This window comes from Eublepharis macularius, chromosome 6, assembly GCF_028583425.1.
Source record: "Eublepharis macularius isolate TG4126 chromosome 6, MPM_Emac_v1.0, whole genome shotgun sequence".
Classification (NCBI taxonomy): Eukaryota; Metazoa; Chordata; class Lepidosauria; order Squamata; family Eublepharidae; genus Eublepharis; species Eublepharis macularius.
In genome coordinates, this window is record NC_072795.1 from 69,010,070 (window position 1) to 69,028,600 (window position 18,531).

General features: G+C 43.7%; 1 protein-coding gene across 1 annotated transcript in view; it reads left to right on the forward strand.

Annotated features, from left to right (window-relative positions):
• Window positions 1–18,531, forward strand: part of SLK (STE20 like kinase) — a 69,261-nt gene that overhangs the window by 9,633 nt on the left and 41,097 nt on the right. The window contains 2 exon segments of the mRNA XM_054982261.1: window positions 6,494–6,658; window positions 9,441–9,489. Coding sequence (XP_054838236.1) covers window positions 6,494–6,658; window positions 9,441–9,489 — 214 coding nt within the window.

Genomic DNA, 18,531 nt, shown 5'->3' on the forward strand with positions numbered 1-18,531 from the left:
ATGGCAGTTTGAATCAGTATCAGCTTATTTGGTGGCAAGCGTTGTATGAAGCCTTTTTTCAAGCAGTTAAAAAGCTGGCTTATCAGCCAAGAGAGAATATGATGGTGATAGATGCAGAGAAGTTAGCCGTGTTAGTCTGTGGTAGCAAAATCAAAAAGAGTCCAGTAGCACCTTTAAGACTAACCAATTTTATTTTAGCATAAGCTTTCAGGCATCTGAAGAAGAGAACTTGATTCTCGAAAGCTTATGCTAAAATAAAATTGGTTAGTCTTAAAGGTGCTACTGGACTCTTTTTGATTATGATGGTGATGATGTTGAAATATAAAAATGGTTTTGTAAAACCCATGCAGAAACCTAACCTAATGTTAGCTCAGTCATTGTAATCCAGGTAAGAATCTTTTACATTAAAATTCATGTTTATTATTAGTTTGAAATTTCTGTAAGCTATTAATATAAGAACAGAAATATACTGTGTTTTGCTTAAGTACAGAGAAACTATTAATGATAGGTATTTTGTTTTGTTTGACGTTGTCTTTAGCTTTCTATATCTGCCTTCACAATTTAACCTCATAATCCTTTAATCTAGGTCATATTACAGCATGATTATAAATTATTACACAATTATCTGCACACACAGTGCACGCAGTTGCTCTTGAGCTAGATAGAGGCATTATGCAAAGATGATTTGTGGAACCCACCTATTCTCTACACTGAGAACAGCCTGCTGTTCATATTCACCATATCCAAACAAAGAGAAACGTGGTAAATAACCTCAGAAGCAAAAAAGACTCGCGTAGATTTACTAAGTAACCTCTTATGTAAGTTGTAATAAATATCTAAATACTTTTTAATTACAATTCATAAATCCTTTAAATACATAGTGAGTAATTCAAACTTACGTTGAAAGGACCTTAAGGCTCTCCAACTCATGGTAGGAATAATTCATACATGTGCAATATTACAACAGACCCTGCAACATTCAGTCAATATACATAAAGTAATGGTGCTAAAGTGCTATTGTGTATTAAAGCGCAAATGCGTAATCAGCACAGTAAGTTCTTCAAACATAATGTTCAAAAGTCATAAGCATAGTGAGGGAGAAACAGTCCAAGCAATATTTACTCCAAAGTAGACAGCTCCAAGTGGCTGTGAAAAGTTCCAAGATGATCAAAATAATCCTCTTGGTTCTCTCCTCTTCCTCTGACAGGTTGTCTAGATCATGGTTAATCCTGTTTCAGTTTTCATTTTTCTCAAAGAGCACACAGTCAAAATTGCCTGCAGATGGCATTAGCAAATTTTACCAATTTTGGGGTCCAAATTATCCCCAATTTAAGACATTTGCTTCTAAAATTCTATCAGTGTTTGGAACAATGTATGTCTGTGAACAGCTCTTTTCTGTAATGAATGTCAGTAAGTATGTTCTCAGTTTACAGAGACACATCTGAATGGCATACTCAAAATTGCTACAGTACAGACTTTAACTCCTGATTTTGATGCAGTAGTTCATAGCAAGAGGTGTTAGTTATCAAAGACTGCTAAATAAAGGAATATTGTGTACTGTTTTAAGCATGTTTGTATTTTGCATAAAAATATCATTAATTGGGTTTGCCCGTGTCTTTAAAAAAGTTTATATCTCCACTTCCTGGCATTAAATTTTATGCATGGCTCAGCCCTTGTAACAAATGAGTTGGACATCCCTGCAGTAGGGAGTCATGAACAGAGATATAGGGTAGAAAATTATTTTCCATTGAAATCAATTGTTAATAAAACTAATGATGCCTTTGCCAGTTCAGTAGCAGGGAAGCATGGCAGTTTCCAAGTTGTAGTTTAATTTTTTCCAGGTCATTGTCACTAGACATGGGAGCAAGAGTATACGTCTGTTCTATTTAATTGTTTGAGATGGGTGGGAATAATCCTAAAATTACTAGTCTAATAAAATGATTTCCACATAAAGCGTTGAACTTGTTTGAAAGTAACAAAAGCCACACTTATCTTTTCCCCTACCTAATCAAATGTTTCAGTATTTTTGTTGTTGGGATATAAAATTAGCATGGGGTACCTTTTAAATTTTTGTTTACTAAATAGAAATCAATAGAAAGATGCTAGATCAAATCATGCTCTGTTCACATTCATTTATTTCTGGAAAATGCACATCAGTGAACACAAGCCATATCTGTTAGTCAGCAGTTTCACTTCCAGCCTGCTGATCACCTGTTTACAGTTGAGTGGAGAGTTCCCAAGATAAACTTGTTTGCCACCGGGGATGCCCAGAAGATAACTGTACCATGGGTTATAGTAGTTCCAGAGGCACTTCCTCCAGATGGCCCCTTTCCTCAAGTCCATTATCAACAGCTAGCCTGAATGAGAGCCAAAATGCCTCCTCCTCATTCATCTGGTTGCACCTAATATTGTCCAAGGTGTTTCCCCAGTCATCAGCCATATCCACATTAATCTGCACAGACAGGGTTTTTTCCTTGCCTGAAGACTAGGATTCTGGTGCTGACATGTTCTGTAAAGTTAGAGCAGACATTGCAGTCATAATGACAGGGTGGGAGACCATCAGGATTTCCTGCGTCCTTTTTTCAGAGACTAATCCTTTTGCTCAGTTGATGGAGGGGGGCAGTGCAATTATATGTCCTTTCAGCTATCTCCTTGGAGAGCCAGTTAAACACTGCCTCGTTATGGTCCAGGTTGGTGTGCTCCACTTGAATGTCTCTACTCAGTCCAAATTAAAAGAGAACGTCAGTCTCAACTGTCAGTCCATTTGCTGGGTTAACTTTTTTGGACTTGCCCTTGGTTTTTAACCAATGACTTCCAACTGTGATGACATATGGCAGGCCAGGCCTCTGGTTCCCTGGAAGTACTGCTTCCTAGAAGTAGTGAGAGATGTCTTTGTTACTTGGGTAAGTCACTTGTTTTTAGGTGTTCATCAGTTGAAAATGTACTGTTGCAGGTAGTGGCTTAGTAGCCTAGACATATGCTAATGAGGCAGTGCACATCTAATATGTTTTAGCGAATCATTAGGAAAAGGTAGTGTTTGAGGTGTGGGGCAGGTGTCCCAGGGGGCATTGAAGAGTGTACAGATCATATTGCTTATCCTCATGTAGAACACAGTGGGGAGAATTCAGGGGGGGGGATATGGAGAATTGGCCCTGTTTTCCTTCCTTGTACCCACAACCCAGTGTCTCAGTAAAATAAAGTGAAAATTGAGTGCTTGTTTTAGCTACTTCATTGCTGGAGAACAGGTGATGAAACACTATTTTCACTAGTTGAGTATGGAAAGAACGTACTGTTCACTGGAGGTCCAAGTAGAACAGTCTCAGCCAGTGGGTTGAGTGTTTCGGTTTTGAGCATCTATTGCCTGGCAATAGGGTGGGCAAGGAGTGCCATCAGGACACAAGTCTAGTGTGTTCATACCCTATGGTTAGGACTACCTGTAATTAGTAAACCAGCTTCATATCCCTGCTTTGATTCTTCCTTTAATAGGCTAACCTAATTAGCATAGTGAAATTACTTAATTGACTCCTGACTACAGAAATACCTGGATAGACTGATGAAACCATCGTTTGTTAAAGCAAATCAAGATACGTCTGTGAGTTGAATTCTGCTTTCACAAGCTAACTATAGTTGAAATAAAGTTGGTTTCATGTTCTTGAGTTAAGTGATAAAATGAAGTCCTAGAATTATTTGTATGTTTTATGTGAGTAGAGTAGAATAGCTGATAAGTAGATATTGATTTGTGTACAGGAACAGATAGTACACTAGATTTTTTTCTAGAAATTTTTGAAGAAGGATTACATCTAACTTGGCAACTGCTTGTGCTTTTTTAAGTAGGCCCTCTTATAATGTTGATAACTACAACTTTGTGCAGAAGCTGGGATTATTTTTAGATGTTTAAAACTATCAAAAGGTTCATACCATGGACTAATGTGATAATCTGAATTTCTTTTGGCAGACATACAAATGAAAATAGTTTCCTAGAAATGGCTCTGTACATGCTCCTCAATTTGTAGACAGCATGTGTGATAGAGCTTTATTGGTGATATGAATAGTTTCAGGTTTTTTGTCCCCTTACAAGCAGAATAAATCAGTTGCTTCTCTTGACAGACACTTTTTCCTGCAGCCAAGATACTTGGCGGCTGGTTAATCGGGCAGAAGTTCAGATGGGGCTCCAGAATCACACCAGGGCCAAACAAGGGGTGGCCCTCACCTACTGTGAAGTGGACAGGAACTGCTGCTGCTGCTGGAAGCCAGTCACCTGAACCCCAGTGGGGTGGTGCAAGTGGGGACAAGAGCCTGTTCTTATCCCTCCTGTGGGGGTGGGGTGAGACCAGGGGCAGTTGATACCCTCTTTCATTGCAAGGTCTAGGGCAGCTGCCCCTGTTGCCCATTGACTAATACTACCTGTGAAATTAATGATGTTGTAGTTGCCTTTTCCTCCCCTGTTCCTGATATATGGTATATCTTACAAATACACACACCATTTTATCTTACTGGTTTCCATAAAGTGCAAAGTAAACGTGGGGAGTATGTTTCATCTTGATTTATATTCAAGTAAGGCCACAGAAGTACTAAAAATAAGTGAGGAAAATAATGTGCTTTAACATAGATGGAAAAAGACTACAGTCATTGTCATTTTGTAAGTATAACTTTTTGAATGGTAGGTAATCATGTGTGAGAGGAAGCAAAAGAACCACAATAAGTGCACTGGCAAGTCTGTTGCTAATGTTGTGGTTGTTGGTATGGAAACATCGCTGAAAACAGATGAGGCAAGTAATAGCCATGAAAGCAACCACAGCCCAGAATAAGATACAAATTGAAATGCTGAATTCAGTCCCACTCACATTATTATGACAATGTCTACAATTTCTCCTCCTCCAGATCTGAGATGCAAAAAACATGTTCTTGTTTTTCTTGATGACATTGATCCCCTTTGCTGTGTTCTTCGGGGGTTAGCACAGTGGTACTCTACAGCTGCCAAAGAGCCACATTTATAATATCCATCGACCAAATAGCCCCATTCATTTCCATTCCTGGCATGAGGTGTGCATCTCAGGGAGGCTGGTGGCAGCTTAGCTATTCCTTCAGCAGCCTCTGTTCTGCTTCTAATAATATCCAGATTAGTGTATACGGTGCTGCTTTGGAACAATTGAAGTTTCAGTTGGTTCAGAATGTGGTGACAAAGTTGTTTGCTTGTTTGAACAACAAGGGTGCCAGCTTATTTACATTGGCTGCTGAATTTCTATCAATCACAAATCAAAATAGTGGCTATTACCTATAAAGTCTTTAAATGGCTTGGGACCAGGGTATATGAGCTTGCACATCAATTTAAATCTGCATAAGAATATAGAAAATATCTTGAGATAACCCCAGCCTCTGTACCAAACTGTAAGAATTCAGTGTTTAGAGGTTAGGTAGGTGACCATCACAATTTGTTTAAAAAATGTTGTTATACCTAGGTTGTTGAACTACCTTCCCATAGAAATTAAGCATTAGATGTCAGGTGAAATCTTTTATTTTCCTAAGGTTTATTTGTTTGTGAGTAATATCTATCTTCTCCTTTCTGTTTTTTCCTCTCAGTTTATTTTAGTAGAATGCTGCTAAATTAAAGAAACAAATAAGTTTTTAAAATTAATTTTGAAAAGAAATTATTCTGCATGTGTTTATTGCTGAAAGTGTTGTGCATGTCAACACATTTCTGTTATGCAGTAGTTTTTCTGCACATAGGATATTAATCCAGAACAAGAACAAATTTGAACAAAACGGCCAGTGTGTTACACATGATTCCCACTTCTTCCTTCTCACAGTAGCCTTTATAACAACAGCAACAATAATAAAAATAACATTTGATTTATATACTGCCCTTCAGAACAACTTAATGCCCGCTCAGAGTGGTTTACAAAGTGTATTATGATTATCCTCACAGCAATCACCATGTGAGGTAGGTGGGGCTTGAAAGAGGTCTGAAAGACCTGTGGCTGACCCAAGATCATTCAGCTGGCTTCAAGCAGAGCAGTGGGGAATCAAACCTCATTCTTCAGATTAGAGTCCTGCCGCTCTTAACTACTACACCAAACTGGCAGCAAAGGAAAGACAAATTTAAAAGGAATGGACAGTATGGGGGTTGAGGAAGGAGAGGTGAGTCCCCTGCCTCTTCTGCTTGTCTTCTTTATCCATTGTGAATGCTAGAGGCTCTTGTTAGTTAGTATGTGCCATCAAGTTGCAGTAGACATATGGCAACTCCAGCAAGGCAAGTGAGAAGCGGAGGTGGTTTGCTAGTGCCTTCCTTGATGGTTTCCCATCCAAATACTGACCCTGCTTAGCTTCCAAGATCTGATGAGACCAGGCTGTACCATACTGCCTTCCCTCTCACCTTGCTAATTAGTACACACTTTCATATTGCTTAAGGATGGACACACTAAAAATAATGTAAAAACATTTGGAGTATAGTTGACTGAAACAACAGTCTCACTACTTGTTCAATCTTTTACAGGCTCAGAACAAAGAAACAAATGTCCTTGCTGCTGCAAAGGTGATTGATACTAAATCAGAGGAAGAACTAGAAGACTACATGGTTGAAATTGATATCCTAGCATCATGTGATCATCCCAATATTGTAAAACTTCTAGATGCTTTTTATTACGAAAATAATCTTTGGGTAGGTATTTGCTATTGTGCAGAGCTATGTGGTTTAGGGAAATATTGTGGGTTAATTCTTAACGAATTGATCAAATTTTGTACAAATGTGTGTAATCAGATTTTTAAAATAAATAAAATAAATATCAGTTGGCAGGATATTTAATACTAATAGCTGACTGTTTTCTGCTAATAACAGTAAACAAAAATGATGTTAACTCCTGGTGTTGAAAAAGTGTTCTGTTCTGAAAGGGAAAAGTAGGCAGCATCTTTTAAAGTGGTAGACTGGAATGAAGAGATCTAAACTGGTCTTTGGTAAGTTGAAGAGGAAATGTTCAAGCATCCCAAAGTTATGCTTCAACAAGTGAATTCAATAGCCTGCTGTTCAGAATGTGCAAGAAGGCAGCAGCTCTTCACAGCAGCCCATGTGCCAACCCCAGACCTAATACATCTCATGGGGTAGGAGATAGTACACACGTTAGGTGAGTCCGCAGACAGTCAGGAGGAGAGGGCCCCATTCCCCACTCAACAGGAGACTGGTAAAAAGGAGCTCATCCATGCCCTAGTTCCAGCCATATGCCTGGTGGAACATCTCTGTCTTACAGGCCCAGCTGAAGGATAGTAAATCCTGCTGGGCCCTGATTTCCAAAGACAGAGTTCCACCAGGTGGGTGCCAGGACTGAAAAGGCCCTGGTCCTAGTTGGGGCCAGGTGAGCATCCTTGGGGCCAGTGACCACCAACAATGCCAGGTGAGTGAACAATGTTACCCCTACCCCCATGCCATACTTTTGGAGTATTTTTAAGTCCAGAGTAAGCTAAATGTACTCTTTCTTTCCCCTGGTCTCGGTAAAGCAATGTTGCAGATTCTCCTTGGTCTGAGCTGGGAGGTGCTCAGAAGCAGTAAAATATTCTTACCACTTTCCGTTTCTTTCCCAGCTTGACTTTTCCCGATGGCAGGGATCAACCCTGTAGTGTGCTAGGAGCACTCAGACATATCTAGAAATCTCTCTTGCTTCTTCGAGTTTGTCTCTGCTCCGTGTACAATGAGACATGTACCTCTGACTTTTTTGCATGACAAAACACTAGGAAAAAGAGGCGGCAGCCATAATTGGAGGCTAGTTACTAAGGCTAGCCATTTTGGACTCCTTTACTCCAAGAGTATTAGTAGCATTTGAGCTTTGAAGATCATAATATATAGAGTCTGGGGAAGCAAACAGTTCCTAAATAATATAGCCTTTGTCTCATTGATAGAGTTGCCAACCTCCAGGTGGTAGTTGGAAATCACCTGAAATTACAGCTGCTCTCCAGGCCACAGCGGTCATTTCCCCTGGAGAAAATGGCTGCTTTGGAGGGTGGACTCTGTCATTATACCCTGCTGAGATCCATCCCCTCCAAAAGTCTGCCTTTTCCAGGCTCCATCTCCCAAATTTCCAGGAATTTTCCAATCTGGAGCTAACAGCCCTACTCATTGACTTTTGGTATCATATGTCAGCATAACATGGGGAAGTTGGGCAGCTACCCACTTTGCACAAAGTGTAAATTGTGTGACTCAGTGTAGTTCTGTGCTGCTTTGCCCAGATAGTGGGATGAGAAACACACACTCATATGCTCGGGAGGACTTCTCACCAGGCAAGCGCCACTGTTCTCTTAGGATTCTTAGAACCATGGAAGTGAAGGGAAATGATTTTCTCCTTAAATAGAACTATGCATATTTCTGTAAGCACATAATTTGGTTTTGTTTACAGAATAAAAGAGCCTCAATGCCTCTGGTTTCTTTATCTGTTTTAAATGTCCTATCTAATCCTTAGAAAAGAGAAGGTTGAAAACTTTAGGCAGTATTTGGTACAATATGAAATGATGTGTTGAGGGGATATCTAAAGAAGATTTCCAATGGTCAGAAAGGGATTAAATGCCCCTTTGGCTCCCTTCTTAACAATGAAAAAGAATCATATAAAGTAAGCAGACTTTATGCACTTTCTTAGTTTTCGTTGCTTACTGATTTTGGAATACTAATTTTCTTGATGCTGACCTAGATTTATCTCTCTGAAAATGTTTAACTTTTTATTTCTTCTGCCGTGTGTGAGTGCAAAGTGCACCTCGACTTTTGCAAAGTTCCCCCTGTGCACTCTTGCCCTCACTGTGAGCTCTCTCTCTCTCTGTCGCCATGAGCACCCTTTCCCGCCTCACACTCTTAAGTCCCCACAGCAGAGGGCTCTTGGACAGAGCCTCTTGCTGCATCCCTACTTACCTGAGTTCATGGGCGCCCTGGCCACCAATGATGTAGGGAGGGCAGGGGACTGATTGGCCACTGAGGAGGGGCTCGACTGCCATGGAAGGGCAAGTTGATTGGTCACCATGGTAGTTGGCATCCCATCCTCCACCGGGCCACTTGGGCATGGCTGGGCAAAGGGGGAGGGGAGTTTTCCTGCACAATGGATGTCTGTGGGCTATGGCATCATTTTTCGTGATGTAACTTTCCGCTGCTGTAGGAGGCATTCCCATGCCTGAAACAGCTTATGGAGATGAATAACTTGCACCCTGCCCCTGGTCCCCCAGCGCAGGGATGTACGCCCCGGTTAGGCCCATGCCCAGCTGCTGTGCCTGGGTGCCTGTGGGAGACCCAGGTGGGGTGGTGCCAGGCCACTGTACCGTCATGGGGGGTTACACCAGTGTAAATCCAGAATATGCTGGCATGGCTTCTAGCAGGCTTCCAGGGTGCTTTCGCGCCCCCCCCCCCCCCGGATTGCACTGTACCTGCCAGTGCTTCCATTTATTAAACGACGTAATGTTTTGTTTTTATGCAGATCCTGATTGAATTCTGTGCTGGTGGTGCCGTAGATGCTGTAATGTTGGGCAAGTGCAATGCTTTATTTTACCCAATAAATTATTTTATGCTCTGTAGCAAATTTATTTAAAATATTTGTATACTGTATTTTCATTCAAAAATACAAACAATAAACCTTTAAACATTGATGACTAAATATAAACAGTAAAAGCAAAGAAGTTAATAAACTCAGCAGCCATCAAGTGGTCTGAACAGCTTCAACTGATGACTAGCCTACAGCCTTCCATAATAGATTTTAGAACCCCTCAGGCTATAAGGGAATTTGTGTTCTCAGAAGGGAGATTCTAAGATAATTGGATTAAAGATTCAGGAATACTAAGATAATTGCATTAAAGGCTTTGTTTTGTGCTTGATGTAGGATGTAAGTCAAGGAGGGTCCTAACAACCTGACCAGAAAGAGCAAGAGGGTTCCCTAATAGGGGGAGTGATTTCCTGGGTTTGTTGAAGGCCTTTAAAGATAAATACTCCAGCTGCCCATGCAGCTGCCCAGCTGCCCATGCCGAATATTGGACGATGAGAAGATATTCATCAGAAGCCAAGCTGTTGTATTCTGTATCATCTGTAACTTCTGAGTTACCTTCAGGGGACGTCCCACATAAAGCATGCTGCTGTAGTTAATTTTAGAGGCTTAGCAAGATTTTTAGAGGATTAGAGTAGCAAGATCCTTTATGTCTAAAAGGAATACATAACAATTGCAGGTGACTAAAGGTGCTTCTAGCCACAACAGCTACTTGCTTGTCAGGAAGCTCTCACAGGCTCTAAATCTGCCCTAGTGGGGCAGATTTTCATTCCCTCAAGAGAATTGTGATTATCCATAGAACCCTTCCATTTTGTCTGGATTCCAGCTTGTTTAAACTTATCAAATAAGAAGAGTTTGTTTAATATGATGTCAAACTTATCTGCCATTCCCACAGATTGTGTTACAGAGTAATGTACTATAGTGGTGGACTGATGGGGGAATGTAACAGAGAACTTCTGATGGTGTATGGTGAGGGGGATACAGTAGCATAGCTTGTGTCTGCTGTTAACATATAGTAAACCAGTTCTGTTGGTAGTTGTGATTGCCTTGGGCTCCAGCCTGTCTCAGTTTGGGCTGAAAATTAAAGCAGTTATGAATAACAATAGCACCAGCTCATATTATCCCATCTTCTGACTTCTGAGAAGAACTCTTGTGTCCCCTATTTTGTGCTAGGAGGGAAAACTGTAACAAGGAAAACTATAACAATTAGCAATGCTGGTTCCTCCTCAACTCATTCCTTTCTTCAATGGCCAGTGCTTGATGTATAATAATTTTTCAGATATAAAAATGAAGTATATTTTAGGGGAAATAATACAGCAACATCTCTAATACTAAATCTGTTACTAAGGCTGTTGTTGTTATGTTTAATTCCAGTTGGATTTTTGGCTATATGTTGCCATGTCCCTGTAAGCATTTGGGTTCTGAGAGTGAAAAACGTGAGCTACATAAACTTAAAGTCTTTGACTGTTTTCTGGTGGCCGAAAATTTGGAAACAAGCTTCAGAAGTCCTAACATTTGCAGTACTCTCATTTCCTTCCATGTGGCTGGTAGACTAAAAATTTCTTGGTTTGTAATAAAACAGTTTGTTGTAGCATCTGAATTCATATACAAGACCACCCAGTATTTTGTTGGAGTCAGACATCACAAATTGCAGCTTGTTCATCATTCTGTGCAGTCTCACGTTGGGACTGCACATGCACAGGCCAGCTGCTTGGAAAAGTTTTGTCTGCTTCTTTAGAGCTCCATTAGGGCCTGCTTCTCTCCAAGCCTTTAGGAACCAGTTTCCTGCTTAAATGGTCATGTGCTTTTGAGAGAGGAACGGCCTCTTCCCTCAGTTCTCTCCTAGCCGCAGTGAGATGAACTTCTTTCGTGAGTTCCATTTCTTCTCTCTGTTTCTCACTCTTAATAGATCTTCAGACTGTCCTTCTGGTTGAGCTAGGCTTGTTCTCAGTTTTTTCTGTTGGTTTTTGGTTTCATCTTATCTATTCTTCGATCATCTGACCTCAGCCCAGATTTTCAAGTACTTCCTCTGTCCCTCAGCTTTTAGAATGTGAGATCTACCCCTTTAAGGAGAAGCCCTTGTTCAAAAAATGCTCGTCCTGTGAGGCACAAATGGCCATGAATTGTGTCTTTTCTGCCAGCAATTCACCCCTAAGTCCAGGAATGAGAAGGTCCTAAAACTTAAGGCCTCTTTTGAGAGAAGATATTGTAGAGCTCTGAAACTCTAGCTGCAAAGTCACTAGCCATGAAAAAGCATTCTTTTCAGGCCAGATCAGTAACATAATCCAGATCGATGTCAAGATCAGATCCAAACATGAAGCTTCACTCACCAAGACTTCCATTGGATCTGAGGCTTGTGTTGAAACCACTAGCTAAGAGGTGTTTGAGTGGACAAGGGCTACTCAAAGAAGACACTGGCTCGAAGCCGATCCCCTACAACTGCACTTGAAGGGGATGATGTTCTTCTAGTGAATTTGGAAACCCTATCCCCACATCTTCACTCGCCTGATCACTCCCATTTGCATGAGGAGCTGGATCTGACTGTTTCCAACTCGCCTCTCAGATCTGAAAGAAGAGCAAAACATAGTTGGATTTGAACCCAAAAGGCCACAACAGAAAGCCAAGCAGCCCTCCTATTTTAACCCAAGATCAGTCTCAGATCTGAGAGCAACTCCACAACATTGCTTTGATCCATGGTTCCCTCTACCTGGCGAGATGCACTCAAGCCCTCACTACGGACCAGAGCATCAGGGCCCATACAAACACCATTGCGAGCAACCATTAACTATTAATAGCCCATTGTTAATAATTAAAGAAGGCAGTCTTTTTCCTAGACTGTTAATTCTCGTATCCTTTGTTCTCCTTATCCCCCATCTCCAGGAAAATCAAACACTTCTACAAAATAAAGCAGGGCAAATGGTCTTCCCTGTATGTGCACCCACCACTGTATTCACTAGTGATGGAAGAAATCCAGGGGAGACATCAACCTGGGTTGCATTCCACTCCCACAGACAGAGAAGGGAGAAAACTCAACTCCGTGCGCAGGAGACAGTATTCTGTCTCAGCCCTCAATGGTAAAATAGGAAACTATTAAACCATAATGGGCATCTATCAACTTTACTTATGGGAAAAGTTAACATCATACACTGATGGCCTACCAGAAGACAAAAAGACCCTTGTTAACCTCCTGCAATCAGAGGCTATTTGCCTCTCTAAGCAGCAGATGAACACAGGGAGGCATGCTCTGGAGACTTCTGCTAGAGGAATCGCAGGAATCATTTTGATTCGCCATCACTCCTGGCTGAGATCCACAGCACTATGCTGGGACATGAGGGTGAAAGTGGAAGAGTTGCCTTTTGAGGGGTCCTCTTCTTGATCAAGACCAGTGACATCCTCTCACAGAAAAAGAAGAGTAAGCAAACTACGAGGTCCTTGGGAGTCACCATATCAGAGCAGCAGAACTTCAAGCCTTGCTATTTCCAACACCACCACGACTAGACCAGTAGATCAGTCTCAGGGCCAGGCTTCACACCAGTGCTTTTTAGTGCACCATCACCACAATGAAGAAGGAGAGTACACACAAGGCCCAAGTCTTCACCCAGCCCAGCAGTATAAATATCATCAGGGTCAAACTACGCAATTCTGGCTGGACGTAGGCTCTAACCGAACCACTCATTCCTACCTGGACAAACTATCAATTTTTGTACTTAACTGGATAAATATAACATCTGACACTTGTGTCTTATCCATAATTGTTACCAGAACTGCTTTTTATAATGGGGAAATTAGCTTTAGCAGTCTGGAACTAAAATTAGCGCGGATCTAACCAATGTTTACGGAGGTCCCGATTCCAGACACTCTAGTGACAGAGGCAGACTACAAATAGATTCAATAAACATGTGTATTTACTAACAGTGTGGCGTAAGCCTGAGCTTGCACATACATACAAGAAAGCATACAAGGACTAGGAAATGCAGAGTAAGAAATACAGAGACGGTCGCATGAGCAGGTACCCACGATGATAAGGGAAATACTCACAATCCTGAAGCGGAGCAGAGACACAACAGCGAGGTGGTCCAATGCCAGCAATGGATCCACAGAGGGACAGCAAGGGGGTCTGGATAGGAATGGCGTACGCACCATGTGGTCTGAGAGACCAGCTTAAATACCCCAAAACGTACCCTGGGGCTGGTGCTGTACTTGGTGGTTCTCACGGATTAAAACAAAGGTTTTAATGGGTTACTGAATGGCTTAGATGGGCCACTTTAGGAATCTGATTGTGTTAAGTGACACCTCAGGAAGAGGGGACAAGGGAGGGAGGGGGAAATCCAAGTGGGCTGAATGGATGTTCCAGCGGACAGGGCTTGCCCTGATGTCATCAGCTCTGGAATGCGGAGGTTTCTTTGAGATGCATTCTCTAAGTGCTTGGGATGGTCGGCACTTAGCTTCTTCTCCGGGTCGGCTCCTAAGATATGCAGAGCGGGGTGAGGTTCTCTTGCTGCGGACGTGGTGTGTCCGCTTCGCCGAAATGGCTTCTCAAAGCAGGCTTCTTCTCTCGGTCTTCTAGCTGCCTAAGAACATGGTCACCGGCTGGGCATGGCGGAGGCTGGTTCGCAGGTTGCCCGGCAGCGGGGGCAAGCTCGGGGACCGGCCCGCGGGAGGCTCCAGGCGGGAACTGACCAGGGAGCGCCTAGCCAGGCTTGCTGGAGGTTTCCCCAGCAGGCACCCGGCTGCTAGCAGCGGCTTGGGCCCAGATGAGGCAGGTTTCCATGGAGGCAGGGGAGCAGCGCGTAAAACATAGTCCATAGCAGAGAACAGGCGCGGTCCGTGGCAGATGGTGATGCAGGCACGGGGCACACTTGTAATAAAGTCCAAACACACACTGGGAAGTCCAGATATAAGTCTGGGCAGGGCTGCCCAGGAATAGAGTCCTTTGTGCAGTTATCCAGACATGGTGACAGGAAACTAACACAGTCTATTGCAGCAGCAAGGTATTTAACAAGCAGGCAGGAAACTGACACATGTATCAGAGCACACACGTGCAGGGCAATCTTGGTGTAACAGTAAAGCAGCAACGCAGGAAACTTGTAACACAGTCCATGGCAGGCCTTAAAGCAGGAGAGGGGGCCTACTTGGCAACATAATACAATATGGTTATAAACTCAAGTTTAAAGAGTTACCCTTTAGCCAATTACCCGAACAAGCAGTGAATAGTACACTGCTTCAGGTAGTGGATGAGATTCACTCACTTCTTCAAAAGGGAGCTGTCCAGAGAGTTCCTGAAGGGGATTCTCAATATGGGTTTTTTTCTAGGTTTTTCCTAGTACCCGAGAAGGACAGGGGTCTGAGACTCATTTTAGATTTACATAATCTTAACTTGTTACTTTGGGTGAAAAATTTTTGTATGATAACCCTGGCAAATGTACTATCCTTGCTTGAGCCTGATAGCTGGGTGGTGGTCCTTGATCTTAAGGATCTTCACACTGCTATACACAAGGACTATAGAAAATATCTCTGTTTCAAGTACAATGGTGTCTCATACCAGTGTACCGTTCTGCCATTTGGTATTTCAACGGCACCCAGAGTGTTCACTAAGTGTATGGCATCTGTGATAGTGTATCTAAGATCATTAGGATGTACTGCTTTCCCTCACTTAGATGATTGACTTATTTAAGCTCCCTCAAGGACCTAGTTATCCACTCAGATTGTCCTAGTAACTAAAACCTAGTCATAAATGTGGAAAAATCCAGATTAACTCCCATCTCAGTCAATGATTTATGTGAGGGAAGTTTTGGACACTATCAGAGGCATAGCCATCCTCCCAATGGAGAGGGTTCATAAGATAAAGAATCTAGCCAGGGCCTTCAGGAGGCAATGCTTCCAATTAGTGCTTAGTATCTAGAAGCTATTGGGCCTCATGGACACTTCAGAACTGATTTGTAACGAAGTTTAAAATGGCTCCATGCTCCCAAAAATGTAAATTATCAGTTCCACAGGTGGACTTGGTTGGAGTCCAATGCCAATCTCTTGAAGAGCATGCCGTTTGGAGCCAGGTCACATGACATCAGTCTGACTACAGAGGTCTCTTTGGACAGTAGGAGAGTGTACTATGGGGAGGCGGCCAGACAGGGTATTTGGTCAGAATATGGGCTGCATTTATGCAACCTGTATTCCTACAGTGGAGCTGTTATGCTTCCTCTCACCCCCTGTAGGCGTCAATAGGTCCTCCCCTGGCAGGGGCGTGGTGAGCAGGTCCATCTTCCCTTCCTTCTTGGCCTACTGCCAGATGCTGGCTCCAGCTGGTGCAGCCCTTCTCTCTGGGGCGCAACCCGGCAGGGCTCCCCGGTTGGCCTCAGAAAGGGTGGCCTGCCCTTGAGTTGCGGCACTCTTGGGTCTCGGCTCACCATGGGCAGGCCCTGCCCCAGTAAAGAGGCCGGGCTCCAATCTCTCTCCTCCCCGGCCCAGGTCTGGAGCCCTCCTAATATATCCTCCCCTGTTACCAGCCCCTCCCAGCCTCCCACATGCCCTCCCCCAAGATGCTCCCCATCACCATAGCTAGCTGGGGCTATACCCTTGTGCCCCACCCCAGCCGACTGCCCCCATTGGCCTCCCTGTCTATCCTTCTGTTCCTTCTCCCTCTTTCGCTCTCTTCCTCCATGAGCTGCAACTGCCCCTTCCAATCATGGGCTTGCAGAGCCCTAGGCAGCTCCGCCCTGCCAGAGAGGAATAGTTGTCGGCGCGCCTGTGTCTGGCCACTTCCCAGCTGGAGAGGGTGCAAGCGGCCAGCCTGTGCCTGCGCTGACGTCAGGTGGTCCTTTGGCCGGCTTCTTTCGCCAGCGCTTTTCTTTGACCTTGCCCCGGCCCCGCCCAGCGGTCCAGGCCAGCCGCACCCTTGCTCCGGTGAGTCGGCCTGCTCCCGGGGCTGCTTTCCCTCTCTCGGCGGCCCCGCAGCCAGCCCGGCCGTGGCAGCATCTGAGGTGGCTCATGGGGCCTTCTCCGTGGCGTTGCTCCCCTCCGCCTCGCCTTTCCTGGCTCCGGTGTCTTCTCGGTGAGTGCGAGCCTCCTCAGCCCCGGTGTCAGCAGGGGAGGGAGCTTTGGAGTCCAGGGTGGGGGAAGCCGCCCCTGGACAAGAGCATTCCAGAGGTGGATCTATTTGCAGAAGCAGGCAACTCGAAGGTCCAGGTGTTCTGGTCGATGGCAGGGAGCAACCCTCTGTCTATAGAGGGGGTGCCTTCCAGTTTACTTGGGCAGGCCGACTGTTCTGCGTCTTTCCCCCTACTCCGGAATTGGCAGGAGTAATCAATCACTCAGATCGAAAGGGACAATGCAGATTGTATTTTGATAGCCCCCTTCTCACCAGGACAAATCTGGTTTCCCAAACTTCTCAAGCTGTCCAGACAAACATATATCTTCCTCAGGACTTGGGCCTTCTTCACAGGAAGAAGAGTTCTACATCACAGTGCAATAAGACTACACCTCACAGCGTGGAGGATCCATCCACACTGTTAAGATCTGACCAGATGAAACACGTACTCTTGAATACTATTAGGAGACTGTCAACCCAGAAATCTTACAGGTTAAAGTGGACACGCTTGGACAAGCAGGCTATGAGGAAGGGTTGCAATGCAATGTGCATTATTGCCTCTGCAAGTACTTCTGCAAGCTGCAAAACGAGAGGCTGAGGGCCTCATCCATGAAGCTGCCTTTGCCTCCCATGACTTGTGTGGTGATAGAATGCTGATTTCCCTTGAACCATCTAGGCAATTCCTAAAGGGAATGTACAACCTACAGCCCCAATCATCCCAGTTGCTCCTCAATGGTCATTGTCGTTGTTGCTCTTCCCTCTCATATTAACACCATTTGAACCTTTAGCCACTTGCTCATTACAGGCACTATCATATAAGGCAGCCTTCTTGGTGGCCGTCGCATAAGCCAGGAGAGTCAGCAAACTAGCAGCACTGAGAGCAGATCTCCCCTACATTAGATTCCATGACAAGAAGGTAGTATTCAGGCTTAACCTGGAATTCCTGCCCAAGATAGTGTCACAGTTTCATTTGTCATAGAATATCACCTTGCCAGTGTTTTTACCTAAATCACAATCAAAGGGGGGGAAAGCAAAAAGAACATTATCCTTTTATTTACATAGAACGAGCTTGTTTTGAACAGATCCACATCTATTTATCTGTTTTGGGCATCCAAACAAGGGCAGAAATGCGTCAGCTCAAACCATATCCAGATGAATTGTGGCAACCATCCAATTGCCTACGAGCAAGCCGGAGTCGACTGCCCGCTACAGTTGAAGGCACATTCAACAAGATCCAAGGCTTCCTCACCCGCTTTTCTGCAGGATGTACCTCTGCAAGACATTTGTAAAGCAGTGACATGATCTTCTACTGACACTTTTGTAAAACGCTATGCAGTGGACACTAACTCTAGACACGAAACCAATGCCAGGAAAGCAATACTGCATTCTCTGTTTACCTTTTAAAAAAAGGAAAATAATATGAGTGCCAAGGAAAGCATAACAGACCTGAAAATCTGCAGCATTCCATACATATAGTTATGGTCAGTTCTCTTTTATCATGTTGTTTGTTTAGTAGAAGATTGCTAATAAAGCAATATTCCTTTGAGAGATTCACCCTACCTCCATTGTGTGTAGTTTGGTAATCTCCCAATGTGAGAATGATGATGGAAACAGGGTTGCACTTACCTGTAACCGTTGTCCATCAAGTTCTTCTGTGCAGGCACACATTCCCTCCCTCCTGCCCCACTGTGAACTCTCTGGCATGAAGTGTGAGCTCACAGTGGCTCAGGAGAACTGAAGGAAGGGGCTGCTCTTCTCCCAAATCTTGCGACCAGTTAGATGGGAAATAAGTTGCTACAGGCTTGAAGAGAGGCAGTCCTTAATGGAGCTCTAAAGAAGCAGACCAACCTTTTCCAAGTGGCTGGCCTGCACATGCGTAGTACTAATGTATGCCTGCACAGAAGAACTCAATGAACAATGGTTACAGGTAAGTACAACCCTGTTTTC